The following is a 15,626-nucleotide window of genomic DNA, read 5'->3' as shown; positions in this document are numbered from 1 at the left end:
CCCTGCAGCTTTGCTCCACATCCAGCCTGTGCAGGCAGAGGGTTTTTTGGCAGAGGAAGCATCTCCCATTAATCACAAGCCCAGTGAAAGCACCTTCCTGCAAGACAATCCAAGCAGAATGTCCCTTTAGTGCTGAGCTTGTTTCTGCTCTGGAGCCTAACTTTGAACAAGCTTTAAACACAGAGGCTTGTGCCTGACACAGAAATAAATCAGCACAAATTACTCAGCCCTTCCAGGAGGGCTGTCAGCTCTACCCAGGCCTGGGGTGTGGGAGGATACAAAAAGCAACTGGAGGGGGAAGAAAGCCACAAAATAAATGCAGAGTAAAAGTAAAGCAGAAAATGGAGCAGGGAGAGTTTGTGTCCTGGTCCCAGCAGCACGCTCTGGCAGGTGCCTGCAGGAGGAGGAAGAGGGGAAGAGAGGCTGAATGGCAGCCTGCACCCTCAGGCACTGGGCTTGGAGACACTGAACAAGGCCCTGCCTCTTATTCTGAGCCCAGAAGCAGCTCAGCTGTCTGCAGAGGAAGAGAATTCCTGTGGATAACAAATACATCCTCCTTCCCCCAGGGCTTTGGGGAAAGTCCCCCAAGAAGCTAGGTTGAGGACAACACCTGGAAGGTGCAGGAGTGAGGCACAGGAGGCTGCAACTGTAGATTTTACTCACAACTGGAACACTGCATCCAGTCCTGGAGTCCCCATCACAAGGACATGGAACTGTTGGAGGGAGTCCAGAGGAGGGTCACAAGGATAATACAAGGGCTCAGAGCACCTCTGCTATGAGGACAGGCTGGGGGTGTTCAGCCTGGAGAGAAGGTTCCAGGGAGACCTTAGAGCTGCCTTCCAACACATGAAAGGACTGGAGAAAGACTTTTCCTAAGGCTGTCCAGTGACAGGACAAGGGGGAATGGTTCTTAGGAAGAAGTTCTTCAGTGTAAGGCTGGGGAGACACTGGGCTCCTCAGTTCAAGAAGGACATTGAGAGACTTGAAGGTGTCCAGAGAAGGGCAAGAAAGCTGGGGAGGGGTCTGGAGCACAGCCCTGTGAGGAGAGGCTGAGGGAGCTGGGGTTGCTTAGCCTGGAGAAGAGGAGGCTCAGGGGAGACCTTCTTGCTCTCTGCAACTCCCTGAAGGGAGGTTGTAGCCAGGTGGGGGTTGGTCTCTTCTCCCAGGCAAGCAGCACCAGAACAAGAGGACACAGTCTCAAGCTGTGCCAGGGGAGGTTTAGGCTGGAGGTGAGGAGAAAGTTCTTCCCAGAGAGAGAGATTGGCCATTGGGATGTGCTGCCCAGGGAGGTGGTGGAGTCCCCATCCCTGGAGGTGTTCCAGAGGGGATTGGATGTGGCACTTGGAGCCATGGTTTAGTTGTCAGGAGGTGCTGGGTGACAGGTTGGACTTGATGATCTCTGAGGTCTTTTCCAACCTTATTGATTCTATGATTCCAGACCTGGTACAGCCACAGGGCCCTGCCTGTGCTCAACACACAGAGCAAACAGAACATGCCCATGAACAAACATGAACCAGGCTGAGCTCTGGGGCACCACACAAGATGCTCTGTCCCTGAAGAAATCAAGGCAAAGCCTCTCAGGAGCAATTAAGTTGCAGCCTACTAGCAACCATCTGCAAACAAAGGCTGAAGCCTGCAGGACAGGTTCACAGCCAAGGCCCTTGGGGTTTTGTCAACAGAAGCAAACACTCAGAACTCAGCATTTTATTTATAGGCCTTGGGTTTTGTTTGCTCAAGCAATATACACCAGGGTTGTCTTGGATAAGCCTCTAATTAGGTATCCAAACAGAAGTTATCATCATCTCTTCCAAGGAGGAGATCAGGTTGCTTAGCTCTCTCCTTCAGCCCTTCAAAACAAGGCCAGAATTAAACCACCAAGACAAAGGTGGAATTTTATCTAGAAGGGTAAAGAGTTTAGCCTCTGTTCTGTTATTTTGAGATCCTGGCTCTTGCCCTGCAGTGCAATCTGCTTTCTGAAAGGCACAGGGAATCCAGGAGCCTGCCTGCATGCCTGACACTGGGATTCACAGGATGGGTTGGGTTGGAAGGGACCTCAAATATCATCCACTTCCAACCCCCTGCCATGGGCAGGGACACCTCCCACCAGCCCAGCTTGCTCAAGGCCTCATCCAGCCTGGCCTTCAACACCTCCAGGCAGGAGGCAGCCACAGCCTCCCTGGGCAGCCTGTGCCAGAGTCTCCCCACCCTCACTGCAAAGAGTTTCTTCCTCATCTCCAGTCTCCATCTCCCCTCTCCCAGCTCAAATCTCCCTCTTCCTCTCACTCCCAGCCCCTGTCTAAAGTCCCTCCCCAGCTCTCCTGGAGCCCTTCAGGTACGAGGATGATCAGAGGGCTGGAACACCTCTCCTGTGAGGACAGACTGAAGGAGTTGGGGCTGTTCAGTCTGGAGAAGAGAAGGCTCCCAGGTGACCTCATTGTGGCCTTCCAGGATCTGAAGGGGGCTACAGGAAGGCTGGGGAGGGACTGCTCAGGATCTCAGGCAGTGATAGGACTAGGGGGAATGGAATGAAGCTGGAGGTGGGGAGATTCAGGCTGGAGGGGAGGAGGAAGTTCTTCCCCATGAGAGTGGTGAAGCCCTGGAATGGGTTGTGCAGGGAGGTGGTTGGGGCCCTGTCCCTGGAGGTGTTTAAGGCCAGGCTGGATGAGGCTCTGGGCAGGCTGATGTAGTGTGGGGTGTCCCTGCCCATGGCAGGGGGGTTGGAACTAGATGATCCTTGTGGTCCCTTCCAACCCTGACTGATACTATGATACTGGAAGGCTGCTCTGAGGTCTCCCTGGAGCCTTCTCTTCTCCAGGCTGCACAGCCCCAGCTCAGATTTCTCTGATGCTGTCTTACAAACACCAACCACCAGCAGCAGCAGCACAGAGAAGCCCTGCAGAGCCTGAGAGTGCTCAGGGCCCAGCAGCAGCAGCTATTCCAAACCACCCCCTGCTTGCCCCACTTTTCCCTGCATAGAAAAGTCTTCCAGATTTGGGTCTGGTTTCTCTGCACGTGGTGCTGGATGCTCTGCTCGTGACAAGAGCTCAGGCAGGGCACCAGCCCCTTCTCCAAACACCTCCAGGAGTCACTCCAAGCTCTGACACCCTCATACACCAATCTGAGCTTCAAAAGAGGGTATCAGAAAGGCAAACTTCACATCTCCAGTGTGCATGAAGCCAGCACACACACACAGAGGTCAGCAAAGAGCTCCCCTGCCTCTGAAAAGCTCCTAGCAGAGCAGTGAGGCAGCCCTGCACGAAGCAGGGTGAGGAGCAAGGGCTGACTAATGCAAAGGTCACCAGGATTAACCTGGGGGCTGCCAACTTGCTGCCCTTCCAAATGTCAAAAGACAGATTTGGGCTGGTGTACAAAGGGATTACTCTGCAGAAAGGGAACTGGGGGGGAAGTTATGTCAAGCATTCAGGGCTGGGGTTGGTGGTGGTGGCTTCTTTTTTTCCATGACACAGAGCAGATTCAGTCTCTTCTCCATCATTCTGACACCTCCATCCTGCATCTTGCTTCATCAGCTGTTATTGGCCACTGCCAGGCTGCAGGTGCTGGGTGGTTAACTTCATTCTCCCAGCTGAGAGAAGGGAGGAAGCATTTTTCAAGCTTCCCTCATATTTCAGTTCCATTTGCTGACAGCCTTTACAGCAACAGCAGGATGAGGGATGGGCTGCCTTTGGCAGTGCACATTCTCCAGGACCTGTCTTGCTCCAGCAATGGAAGCAGAGGCCCTGCATGGCACCTCAAGGGCTTGAGCAAGCCCTCAGAAAGGAGCCATGGATGCCATGGATTCTGCCTGACTGTAGTAGTGGGAGAGGAAAAGCAGGAACTGCCAGAACTCCTCACTCCTCTCTTGCATGAGTAGAAAGTAGGGAGTGGTGTCAACTGAGAGAGCAGAAACCAGCCACAGAATCACCAAGGTTGGAAGAGACCTCAAGTATCACCAAGTCCAACCTGTCATCCAACACCTCCTGACAACTAAACCACGGCTCCAAGTGCCACATCCAATCCCCTCTTGAACACCTCCAGGGATGGGGACTCCACCACCTCCCTGGGCAGCACATCCCAATGGCTAACAACTCTCTCTGGGAAGAACTTTCTCCTCACCTCCAGCCTAAACCTCCCCTGGCACAGCTTGAGACTGTGTCCTCTTGTTCTGCTGCTGGCTGCCTGGGAGAAGAGACCAACCCCCACCTGGCTACAACCTCCCTGCAGGGAGTTGGAGAGAGCAAGAAGGTCTCCCCTGAGCCTCCTTTTCTCCAGGCTAAGCAACCCCAGCTCCCTCAGCCTCTCCTCACAGGGCTGTGCTCCAGACCCCTCCCCAGCTTTGTTGCCCTTCTCTGGACACCTTCCAGCAGCTCAACATCTTTCCTAACCTGAGGAGCCCAGAACTGGACACAGGATTCAATGTGTGGCCTAAGCACAGGGCACAAGGACTTCCCTGCTCCTGCTGGCCACACTCTTCCTGCTGCAGGCCAGGATGCCCTTGGCCTTCTGCCCTGGTGAGAGGCAAGGGAGGATCTGCCTCAAACCTGGGGCACCAAGGCAAGGTCAGGATGAAGCACAGGGGTTTTAGCAGCAATTTTGTTCCCTAATTTACTTCAGAACAAGCCTTTTCTTTGGTCAGACTGTGTGCTCTGAGTACCTCAGAGAATCAGAAGCTCTGGGTTGGGTTTGGTTGGGGGGTTTGGGGGGGGTTGTTTTTTGGTTTTTCACACAGTTTTGCAAGCAGTTTGTTTGTGAGAGATGAGAAGTGGAGAGGACTCCAGAAAGAGCAGCACTGGCCACTGCTGTCAATAACCTGTTTACAAAATGCAGTGTGGTGCTGAAGCTCACAGCATGAGCTGAGAACTGCTTCAAAGCCAAGTGCATTACTGCCAAGGTGCCAAGGACACCCCTGGGAGGGTTAGAAGCTGTTGTCAAACCACACCTTTTGCACTAAGCCTTTGAGAGAAGGCTTGAAAGCAAAGCCTGAAGAAGGAACTAAAGGGCAGATCTGGGCTCTGAAGAGATGCTGAGGGGCCTGGAGCAGCTCTGTGAGGAGCAGAGGCTGAGAGCCCTGGGGGTGTTGAGCCTGGAGAAGAGCAGCCCCAGAAAGGAGCTGAGCAAGGCTTAGCGAGGGCTAAAGGCTGGGGGGCAAGAGGCTGGGGCCAGACTCTGCTCAGTGGTGCCCAGGGACAGGACCAGGGGCACTGGGCACAAACTGGAACCCAGGAGGTTCCATCTGAACAGGAGGAGAAACTTCTTTGGTGTGAGGCTGCTGGAGGCCTGGAGCAGGCTGCCCAGAGAGGTTGTGGAGTCTCCTCCTCTGGAGAGCTTCCCACTGGCCGTTGTGCTCCTGGGCAGGCTGCTGTGGGTGCCCTGCTTTGACAGGGCATAGGATGATCTCCAGAGGTCCCTTCCAGCCCCCACCATGCTGGGATCCTGGGATACAAAGAAGCCAAGCAGGAATGAGAGCAGAGTGCAAAGGAGACACAGAACCTGGGTAAGCTCAGGGCTTGGTTGTGTCAGGGGAAAATGGAGACTCAGAGGACAGAGACATGGCCAGGGGGGAAAGGAAAAGGGTTAAGAGATTAGATATGATGTAGATAGCAATGGAAGCATAGGGAAGACATCAATAAGCAAGATCTGAAGCATTACTGTCATTCTCCAGATCAAGGAACATGTAGCCCCAGCATATCTTGGCTCCACAGATCCCTGTCCCTCACACCCAGGGGGTGCCACTCATGTAAAGATTTGAACCCACCAGAGGAGCTGAAACACAGTTCCTGTGCTCCAACTTATGTGAGGAACATCAAGAGAGCAGGAGATTCCCATGGGATTTTCTTTCATCCCTTCTATAACCTACATGTTGAGTGTGTTTAGGATCCCAGGGGGAACAACACTGCTCTGTGCTCTTCCTGAGGGGAGCCTGAGTGCACGTCCCCGAAGGCAGCACATTCCTGCATTGCTGCCCTCTGCCCCTGCACGTCCTGTGCACAGCACCAGGCCTGGGTGCTTGTGCCCCTCAGCAGCAGCTTTAAAAAGCAACTCCCCTCATGCTTCAGAGGTTCAGAGATTCACAGGATGGGTTGGGTTGGAAGGGACCTCAAAGATCAGCCAGTTCCAACCCCCTGCCATGGGCAGGGACACCTCCCCCCAGCCCAGCTTGCTCAAGGCCTCATCCAGCCTGGCCTTCAGCACCTCCAGGCAGGAGGCAGCCACAGCCTCCCTGGGCAACCTGTGCCAGAGTCTCCCCACCATCACCACAAAGAATTTCTCCCACATCTCCACTCTTAGTCTCCTCTCTCCCAGCTCCAAGCCATTGTTCCTCATCCTGGCACTCCCAGCCCACGTTCAAAGTCCCTCCCCAGCTCTCCTGAAGCCCTTCAGGTCCTGGAAGGCTGCTCTGAGGTCTGCCTGGAGCCTTCTCTTCTCCAGGCTGAGCAGCCCCAACTCTCCCAGCCTGTCTCTGATCAGAGTTCTCCAGCCCTCTGATCATCTCTGTGTCCTTCTCTCCAGCAGCTCCAGGTCCTTCTTATGCTGGGGGCAGCAGAACTGGAGGCAGTGCTGCAGGTGGGGGGCTCACCAGAGAGGGGGGAATCACTTCCCTCATCCTGCTGCTCACAGCTCCATTTACTACCCTCTGGTTGAGGTACAGGAACTGATCTTAGGAGCTCTTCCAGTGCTGCAGCTCTGCAGTGGTAGTTTCATCACACTGCCCATGCAGATGCTTCTCCCACTGACAGCAGTAAAATCCTCTTCTCCTTAGTTATGACTCTTAGCTGAGGAATAAGAATTAATCTTCCTGAACTGCTGGAAGTGAATCTGAGGCACCTGCACCATAAAACTCCCCACAGCCTCCCCAGGAGGCTCTGTTATGCCCCAGATTGAACAGCAGGGCTTCATAAGCAAGAAGCTGCATCAGCTGCATGGCAGGAGCAGAAGCTTCAGCATGGGCCATGTCCAAGGACAGCACTTCATCACTGAGCAGCACTCCCACTGCAGACCTCCAGCTTTCTGTTCCTTGGGTCTTTCAGCAGACACTGAAAGCTGGGCTATGAGATGTCAGTTCCACCAGTGAGCTCCCAGCCAAGCTGCTCCAGCCCATGGGGTGTGCCCAAGCCTCAGTGCTGGGCTGGGAGCCTTCACCTCTCTGACACCCTGGAAGAGTCCCTAAGCTCAGACATGTCCTGTGCAGACCTCCCTGCCTGCAGGGATCACACAGCCATCCCTCACCTTTTGTGCCCCACTTTGCTCTTAACCAAAGAGGACAGTCCAGAAGAGGTCTTAGGTGCTAGACAACTTACAGTCACAGAATTGTTTGGTTGGAGGAGACCCTTTCAGATCACTGAGGCCAACCTTTAACCCAGCACTGCCAGGTCACTGCTAAAACACCTCCCTCAGAACCACATCTGTAAGGCTCCAGGGATGGGGACTCCACCACTGCCCCGGGCAGCCTGGGCCAGTGGCTTCACAACTGTTCTGGGGAAGAAATTGCTCCTCATGTGCAACCTAAACCTCCGCTGCTGCATCTTGAGGCCGTTCCAGCTTGTTTCTTTGCTTGTTAGCTTGCACAGCTACAGCTCCCAGCACTCTTCCCCACAGCAGCAGTGCTGGAAACCAGACCTTCCTGCCTTGCACCTGACCTTGGTCTTGTGGTGGATGATCAGGAGCTTGGAGCACCCTCACTGTGGGGCTGAGAGAGTTGGGGCTGTGCAGCCTGGAGAGGATAGAGGAAATTAGGTCAGTCAATGATAAACTCAACAGAGCTGGCAATGGTCACTTACAGCCCAGAAGGCAACCATGTCTGGGCTACATCAAATGAAGTGTGAGCAGCAGAACAAGGGAAGGAATTCTGCCTCTCTGCTCTCCAGGGAGATCTCAGAGCAGCCTTTCCAGGACCTGAAGGGCTCCAGGAGAGCTGGGGAGGGACTTCAGACAGGGGCTGGGAGTGAGAGGAAGAGGGAGATTTGAGCTGGGAGAGGGGAGATGGAGAATGGAGCTGAGGAAGAAACTCTTTGCAGTGAGGCTGGGGAGACTCTGGCACAGGCTGCCCAGGGAGGGCTGTGGCTGTCCCTGCCCTGGAGGTGTTGAAGGCCAGGCTGGATGAGGCCTTGAGCAAGCTGTGCTGGGGGAGATGTCCCTGCCCATGGCAGGGGCTGGGAGCTGGATGAGCTTTGAGGCCTCTCCCAACCCATTCTGTGACTCTCTGCACCTCCCAAGCTTGCTGAAGGTCTCCTCTCCTCAAGCAGCACAGCTCACTGGGGTTTTTTTTTCCCCTAAAGCCCCAGAGATTCCCAAGGACTCCTGGCTGATTTCCTCCCCCCCAAATTGCAGCTTTCAAGCAGCTTTGCTAAGAGCATCAAAAGCCAGAGGCAGGGTGGGCTGCTGGTGGGCTGGCTGGAGGTGAGGAGGCTGAGCTCTGGGCGGGCTGCTGCCTTTGTGGCAGGGGCTGATGTGTCACTGCTCCCTCGCAGCTCCATTGCAGAGCTGCTCCCTCTCTCTCAACACAAAGCCACTTCCCTCCAACTCTGGCATGAAGCTAGCCCCCAGCCCAGGCAAAACGCTGTAATTAGAGAGCTGTATCACTTGGATTTGTTTTATTTTTGCACTCACAAGAGAAAGAAAACCTTTAGCTCCTCTCAGCCTCTTGTCATGACAAACCACAAGGATAATGACTAGGGAGCTGCTCTGGTGAAAGCTCCCCAACCTCCTGTCACTGCAAGCCAGACAAACACTCCCAAAAATAACAGCTCAAGAGCTGGCTCGGTGGAGTCACAGCACCCTGTGACTGAGCTCCCTGGGGGCTTCATGACCACTGTGACTCATGCTGCTGCAACAAGGTAGGAGGTTGCTTTTGTAGTAGGAAGTTCTCCTCCCCCTCTCCCAGTGAGGCCACAGCTGGAGGACTGGTCCAGTTCTGGGCTACCCAGTTGAGCAGAGACAGGGAACTGCTGCAGAGAGTCCAGTGGAGGCTACAGGGATGCTGAGGGGCCTGGAGCAGCTCTGTGAGGAGCAAAGGCTGAGAGCCCTGGGGGTGTTCAGCCTGGAGAAGGCAGCCCCAGAGGGGAGCTGAGCAATGCTCTGTCATTCAGGGAGCAGTTCTGCAGCAGCTCCAGCTCCATCTGATAGTCTGAGACCCCCTGCTCCAGTGACCACCCTGAGTCTGCAGATGCCAGGATTGAGCTTTTTTAGCTTGCAGAAGACTGAAATAATCACTAGCTAAAGGCTGGGGGAGTGAGAGGATGGGGCCAGACTCTGCTCAGTGGTGCCCAGGGACAGGACACTCCTGTCCTGCCCAAGCTGGTAAGAGATTGCTGCTGTGCTGCCTGCTCTCCCAGCTGTAGTACTTTACACTGCCCTGGTGAGGCCACAGCTGCAGTACTGGGTCCAGTTCTGGACTCCCCAGTTCAAGAGAGACAGGGAACTACCTGAGAGAGTCCAGTGGAGGCCACAGAGATGCTGAGGGCCTGGAGCAGCTCTGGGAGGAGCAAAGGCTGAGAGCCCTGGGGGTGTTCAGCCTGGAGAAGAGCAGCCCCAGAGGGGAGCTGAGCAATGCTCAGCAAGAGCTAAAGGAGCTGTGGAGGGCAGGAGACTGGGGCCAGACTGCTCAGTGGTGCCCAGGGACAGGCCAAGAGGCACTGGGCACAAACTGGAACCCAGGAGGTTCCATCTGAACAGGAGGAGAAACTTCTTTGGTGTGAGCTGCTGGAGGCCTGGAGCAGGCTGCCCAGAGAGGTTGTGGAGTCTCCTGGTGTGGAGAGCTTCCAACCCCCCCCGGGCATTGTGCCCCTGGGCAAGCTGCTGTGGGTGCCCTGCTGGAGCAGGGGCTTGGGCTGGGTGAGCTCCAGAGGTCCCTTCCAACCTCACCCTGCTGGGGGTCTGTATTACCCAAAGGGTACCAAGAGTCCAAGCAGGACTCATCAAGCTGTTTGAACCAGAACAGGCTTTCACCACAGGATGACTCCAAGTACCTAATGCACCATCTCTTGAAGCTCCCCTGGCAGTCCAGAGAGGACTTAACAACTTACATTGACCTTCCAAAGGCGATTTTTGGAGTTCAGAGTAACTTTGTCCTTTCCCCCAGGGTCTTAACTATATTCTCACTTCTAAAGAAAAACCTTTAAGAAATCCACACCTTCCATCCAGCCACAGTTTGGATGACAACTCAACCACAGCAACAGCATTCTGTACCCTTCCACCGAGAGCACAGTGCTCCCAGCAGCCATGGGCCAGTCTCCACCCCTAGAAAACCATTGCAGCCTGTGGGGCTTCAGAGAAGGAAGAATCACAGAACCCAATAAGGTTGGAAAATACCTCAAAGATCATCAAGTCCAACCTGTCACCCAACACCTCCTGACAACTAAACCATGGCTCCAAGTGCCACATCCAATCCCCTCTGGAACACCTCCAGGGATGGGGACTCCACCACATCCCTGAGCGGCACATTCCCATGGCTAACAACTCTCTCTGCGAAGAACTTTCTTCTCAACTAGAGTCTAAACCTCCCCTGGCACAGCTTGAGACTGTGTCCTCTTGTTCTGGGGCTGGCTGCCTGGGAGAAGAGACCAACCCCCACCTGGCTACAACCTCCCTGCAGGGAGTTGGAGGAGAGCAAGAAGGTCTCCCCTGAGCCTCCTCTTCTCCAGGCTAAGCAACCCCAGCTCCCTCAGCCTCTCCTCACAGGGCTGTGCTCCAGACCCCTCCCCAGCTTTCTTGCCCTTCTCTGGACACCTTCAAGTCTCCTCAATGTCCTTCTTGAACTGAGGAGCCCAGAACTGGACACAGGAGCTCAAGGTGTGGCCTCAGCAGTGCTGAGCACAGGGCACAAGGACTTCCCTGCTCCTGCTGGCCACACTGTTCCTGATGCAGGGCCAGGATGCCCTTGGCCTTCTTGGCCACCTGGGCACACTGCTGGCTCATGTTCAGCCAGTTGTCAACCACCACCCCCAGGTCCCTCTCTGCCTGGCTGCTCTCAGCCACTCTGCCCCCAGCCTGTAGCTCTGCCTGGGGTTGCTGTGCCAAAGTGCAGCCCCTGGCACTGGACTTGTTGAATGCCATCCTGTTGGCCTCTGCCCATCTGTCCAGCCTGGCAAGGTCCCTCTGCAGAGCCTCTCTACCCTCTAACTGACCAACATCTGCTCCCAGCTTGGTGTCATCTGCAAACTTGCTGATGACTGACTCAATCTCCTCATCCAGATCATCAATAAAGATATTGAACAGGCTGGGGCCCAGCACTGCTCCCTGGGGCACACCACTGGTGCCTGGCTGCCAGCTGGCTGTGGCACCATTCACCACCACTCTCTGGGCTCAGCCTCCAGCCAGTTCCTAACCAGCACAGAGTATTGTCTTGATCCCCTTCTGCCATTTAATCCTCCTAAAGTCCTCCACACTGCATGGATGGAGAAATGAGCAAACTCATGGCTGATGGGCACGGGGAGACACTGCTGGAGGGGTGATGCACATCCAGACCCCCACAGCCAACACAGGAGCCGTGCAGTGGCTCAGCCTGGCGGAGGAAGACAACACAGGAGCAACACAGGGGCTGGAGAACCCTGCTCTTCCTTACCTCTGCTCTTGAAAGCCAGCAGCTGGGAGCTTGCAAACCAAGCAGTGGAACAAACAAACAAAAATGATAAAGAAATAAATAGTTTGGCCAAAAAAAACCCCACCAACCCACAAAGCCTAAATCACAGCAGTGCTTCCAGAAGGAAGAAAGGAAGGGAAGGAGCACAATGTGCTGCCAGGAGCACAGACTCACAGACGTTTCAGCACCACACCGGAGCCAGAGAGCCTCTAACAAGCACAAATGTGCCTCAAATGCTTTGCACCAGGTGACAAGAAGCCTCCTGAGGTACCCAGGTGAAGCAGCAGGTCCCCTCCTCTGGTCTGCAGAGGACAGTGCTTGCCTTGGAAACCATCTCAGGTGGGGAAACGCAAAGCCAAAGGGCTCCGGGCGCCTCTGCAGACACAGCCCCAGGGGCTGCCTGTCCAGCATCAAGTGACTAACCACACCAAGCTGTCACCAAGGAGCTCCAACCCTTCTCTGCAGCAAACAAAGCACAGCCTGGCCCAAAGACAAATCTGTGATATTTGTGTGGCCTTAAGCAGGCAGGCTGTGTGCAAATCAGCTTTCTCCTCCCTTTGAGAGCAGGATTTTGAAGCCCTGCTTGAGAGAAGGGCTTCAAGAAGACGGTGATGAAGACAGCCACCAAGGCAGCGCTCCCTTGAGATGAAGGGCTACCAAATCCTGCCTCAGGATAAAGCCAACACAAACTCTCAAAGTGAAACAAACCCCAAAAGCTCAGGAACAATTGCCTGCCAAAGCTCATCAGGGGTTGATGAAGGGGTTCATGAAGGGGTTCAGCACACACCTTGCCCCTCCTGCCTGCAAAAATGCATCTGCCTGTACAGTAAGGCTGCCAGACACCTGGCCTCTGGGGCAATCACAAAGCAGGGAACATCCCCCCATTAAAGGACAGCGTTCCTCTTGCTGCCCCAACTCTGAAGAGCTTGGGGGGGAGGGCTTTGAAATGTTAGAAGAGAAAAACATTAAGAATTCAGAGGAGAAAGGAAAAACCCAGAGGAGAAAGGAAAAAATCCATAGGGGTGACAAATCCCCAGTGCCAGCTAAGGAAAGGAAGAAGTGTCCCATTCAGTGCCAATGAAATTCCTTTAGACCTGCCCTTTGTCTCGAAAGCATTCAGCCATGGTGTCCCTTTCTTGAAGGCACAGCCCCAAACGGTCACACCTGGTCACCTTCTGCTGTCAAACCCAGCTTGGGAGAGGCCTCAGGAGGTGACAACCAGTCCCACCCTTCTGCAGCCATCCAAGCAGGAAGCCACAGAGCAGCTCAGGGTGGTGGATCACAGTATCAGTCAGGGATGGAAGGGACCACAAGGATCAGCCAGTTCCAACCCCCCTGCCATGGGCAGGGACACCCCACACTAGATCAGCCTGGCCACAGCCTCATCCAGCCTGGGCTTAAGCACCTCCAGGGACAGGGCAAAGCAGCTGCTTGGCCTCCTGAGGAGGCTGATTCGGCAGGGTGGCCGCTGTGCCAGGGAGAGCAGGCTGCAGGGTGTGGCAGGGGTGCCCCAGCGTGCCCAGGGGGCTGCCCGGGGTCGGGGGGTGCCCTACCTTGCCCCTCCGCCGCCGAGCACCAGCGCGATGGCGTTGCCGGTCAGGACGCGAGCCAGGCGCGAGAAGTCCGAGTGCCGGTCCGGGGGCTTCTGGAAGACTCGCTCGTACATCTCGATCTGCAGGGCACAGGCAGGGCTTGGGGCACGCCACAGGCAGGGCAGAGGCCTCGCTGCCAGCCAGCGGCAACGCTCCCGGGGGCCGTGCGCGCAGGGACACAGGCGTGGAGTCGCGCAGGCGGGAGAAGACCCTGCAGATCGTCAGGTCCGGCCAGCAGCCACTCACCACTGAGCCGCAAGCACCACACTGAAACAGCCTTGAAACACCTCCAGGAATGACTCAACCACCTCCCTGGGCTTCCAATCCCTGACCACTCTTGCAGCAAACACATTGTTCCCAACCTGGAAACAATGAGGTCTTCCCTCAGCCTTCTCTTCTCCAGGCTGAACACCCCCAGCTCCCTCAGCTGCTCCTCCCCAGCCCTGTTCTCCAGACCCTTCCCCAGCTTTGCTGCTCTTCTCTGGACTCCCTCCAGCCCCTCAATGTCCTTCTTGGAGTGAGGGGCCCAAACCTGAGCCCAGTGTGCAAGGTGCAGCCTCACCAGTGCAGCACAGAACTCCATCCCCATCTGAAACCTTCCCTGGTGCAGCCTGAGGCCATTCCCTTCCATTCTATCACCTGGGACAAGAGATCAGCACCTGTCTGTTGTCCTTTCAGGCAGCTGTAGAAGTCTCCCCTCAGCCTCCTCTCTCTTCCTCAGATGAAACAGTCCCAGTTCCTCAGCTGCTCTCCATCAGACTCACTCTCTAGGCCCTTCACCACCTTAGTTGCTCTTCTTGCATCCACTCCAGGGCCTCAATGTCCCTCTTGTACTGAGGTGCCTAAACCTTCACACAGCACTCAAGGTGTGGCCTCACTCAGTGCCCGAGCAGAGGGGACAACACTGCCAGGACAATTACCTCCCAGCACTGTTTTTCCTGTGGAGCCATTTCTCTTTCTTGAAAAGGCTCTGAGGTTCCTGGGAAGCAGCCAGGTCAGCCTCTGCTTCACCTTCAGGATGTGTGGTCAGTAGGTCGAGGGTGGTGATTCTCCCTCTCTGCTCCACTCTGCTGAAACCACAGCTGGAGCCCTGGGGCCAGTTCTGGAGCCTCTGTGCCAGGAAGGATCTGGAGGGGCTGGAAGGTGTCCAGAGAAGGGCCAGGAGGAGGAGCAGAGGGCTGGAGCTGCTCTGCTGTGAGGACAGACTGAGGGAGTTGGGGCTGTTCAGTCTGGAGAGGAGAAGGCTCCCAGGAGACCTAATTGTGGCTTGCAGGATCTGCAGGGGGCTCCAAGAAAGCTGGGGAGGGACTTTTGAGGGTGTCAGGGAGGGATAGGACTGGGGGGGATGGAACAAAACTACAAATGGGGAGATTGAGATTGGATGTTAGGAAGAAGCTGTTCCCCATGAGGGTGGTGAGAGCCTGGCACAGGTTGCCCAGGGAGGTGGTGGAAGCCTCATCCCTGGAGCTCTGTCAAAGCAGGGCACCCGCAGCAGCTTGCCCAGGAGCACAACGGCCGGAGGGGGTTGGAAGCTCTCCACACAAGGACACTCCACAACCTCTCTGGGCAGCCTGCTCCAGGCCTCCAGCAGCCTCACACCAAAGAAGTTTCTCCTCCTGCTCAGATGGAACCTCCTGGGTTCCAGTTTGTGCCCAGTGCCCCTGGTCCTGTCCCTGGGCACTACTGGAGCAGAGTCTGGCCCCAGCCTCTTACACCCCACAGCTCCTTTATCTCTTGCTGAGCATTGCTCAGCTCCCCTCTGGGGCTGCTCTTCTCCAGGCCCAGCACCCCCAGGGCTCTCAGCCTCTGCTCCTCACAGAGCTGCTCCAGGCCCCCCAGCATCTCTGTAGCCTCTGTTGGATCTCTGCAGCAGTTCCCTGTCTCTGCTGAACTGGGGAGCCCAGAACCGGACCCAGTCCTGCCGCTGTGGCCTCCCCAGGGTAGCATCAATTAGCACAGCCAGGAGAGCAGGCAGCACAGCAGGAATCTCTTACCAGCTTGGGCAGGCTTCGTTTGGAGAAGACTCTGCGTGGGCAGTGCAGGTGCAGGTGAGCAGAGCACCAGCTCCTCATGTTGAGCCACTCCACAGTGCGGGAGGGCAGAGGTCCATCCTCCCGGTGCAGCAGGATCAGCTGCTTCTGGGCACGCACCGCCGTGTTCTCCAGCATCCGCTCCAGCTGCAGCAGGAAACAGACACCCAGCTCCCCACTGCTCCTGAACAGGACACTGTCCTGAAGGACAGGCAGCTGTCTGCATGGATGCACAGAGAATCATGGAGCCAAGCAGGATGGGGTGGGTCGGGAAAGCCCTCTGCGATCGCTGAGTCAAAGGATCAATTCAACCCCACCATGGCCACAACTTTCTTGAACCCCTCCAGGGATGGGGACCCCACCACCTCCCTGGGCAGCCTGTTCCAACTCCTGACCACTCTTGCAGCAAACAAATTGTTCCTCATCTCA

At 55.7% G+C, this 15,626-nt stretch overlaps 1 protein-coding gene across 1 annotated transcript in view; it reads right to left on the bottom strand.

The window, feature by feature from the left end:
- The window catches only part of LOC137461250 (patatin-like phospholipase domain-containing protein 7), a gene marked incomplete at both ends in the record, with an annotated part of 42,014 nt that extends 26,670 nt beyond the window's left edge, over positions 1-15,344 (bottom strand). The window contains 2 exons of the mRNA XM_068171064.1: positions 13,129-13,247; positions 15,162-15,344. Coding sequence (XP_068027165.1) covers positions 13,129-13,247; positions 15,162-15,344 — 302 coding nt within the window. The remainder of the gene's footprint in view (positions 1-13,128; positions 13,248-15,161) is intronic.
- Between the last annotated feature and the right edge of the window lie 282 nt (positions 15,345-15,626).

This window comes from Melanerpes formicivorus, unplaced genomic scaffold, assembly GCF_026170545.1.
Source record: "Melanerpes formicivorus ecotype bairdi unplaced genomic scaffold, bMelFor1.0.p_v2 SCAF_1496, whole genome shotgun sequence".
NCBI classification, from domain to species: domain Eukaryota; kingdom Metazoa; phylum Chordata; class Aves; order Piciformes; family Picidae; genus Melanerpes; species Melanerpes formicivorus.
This window is presented reverse-complemented; position numbering and strand designations above follow the sequence as displayed.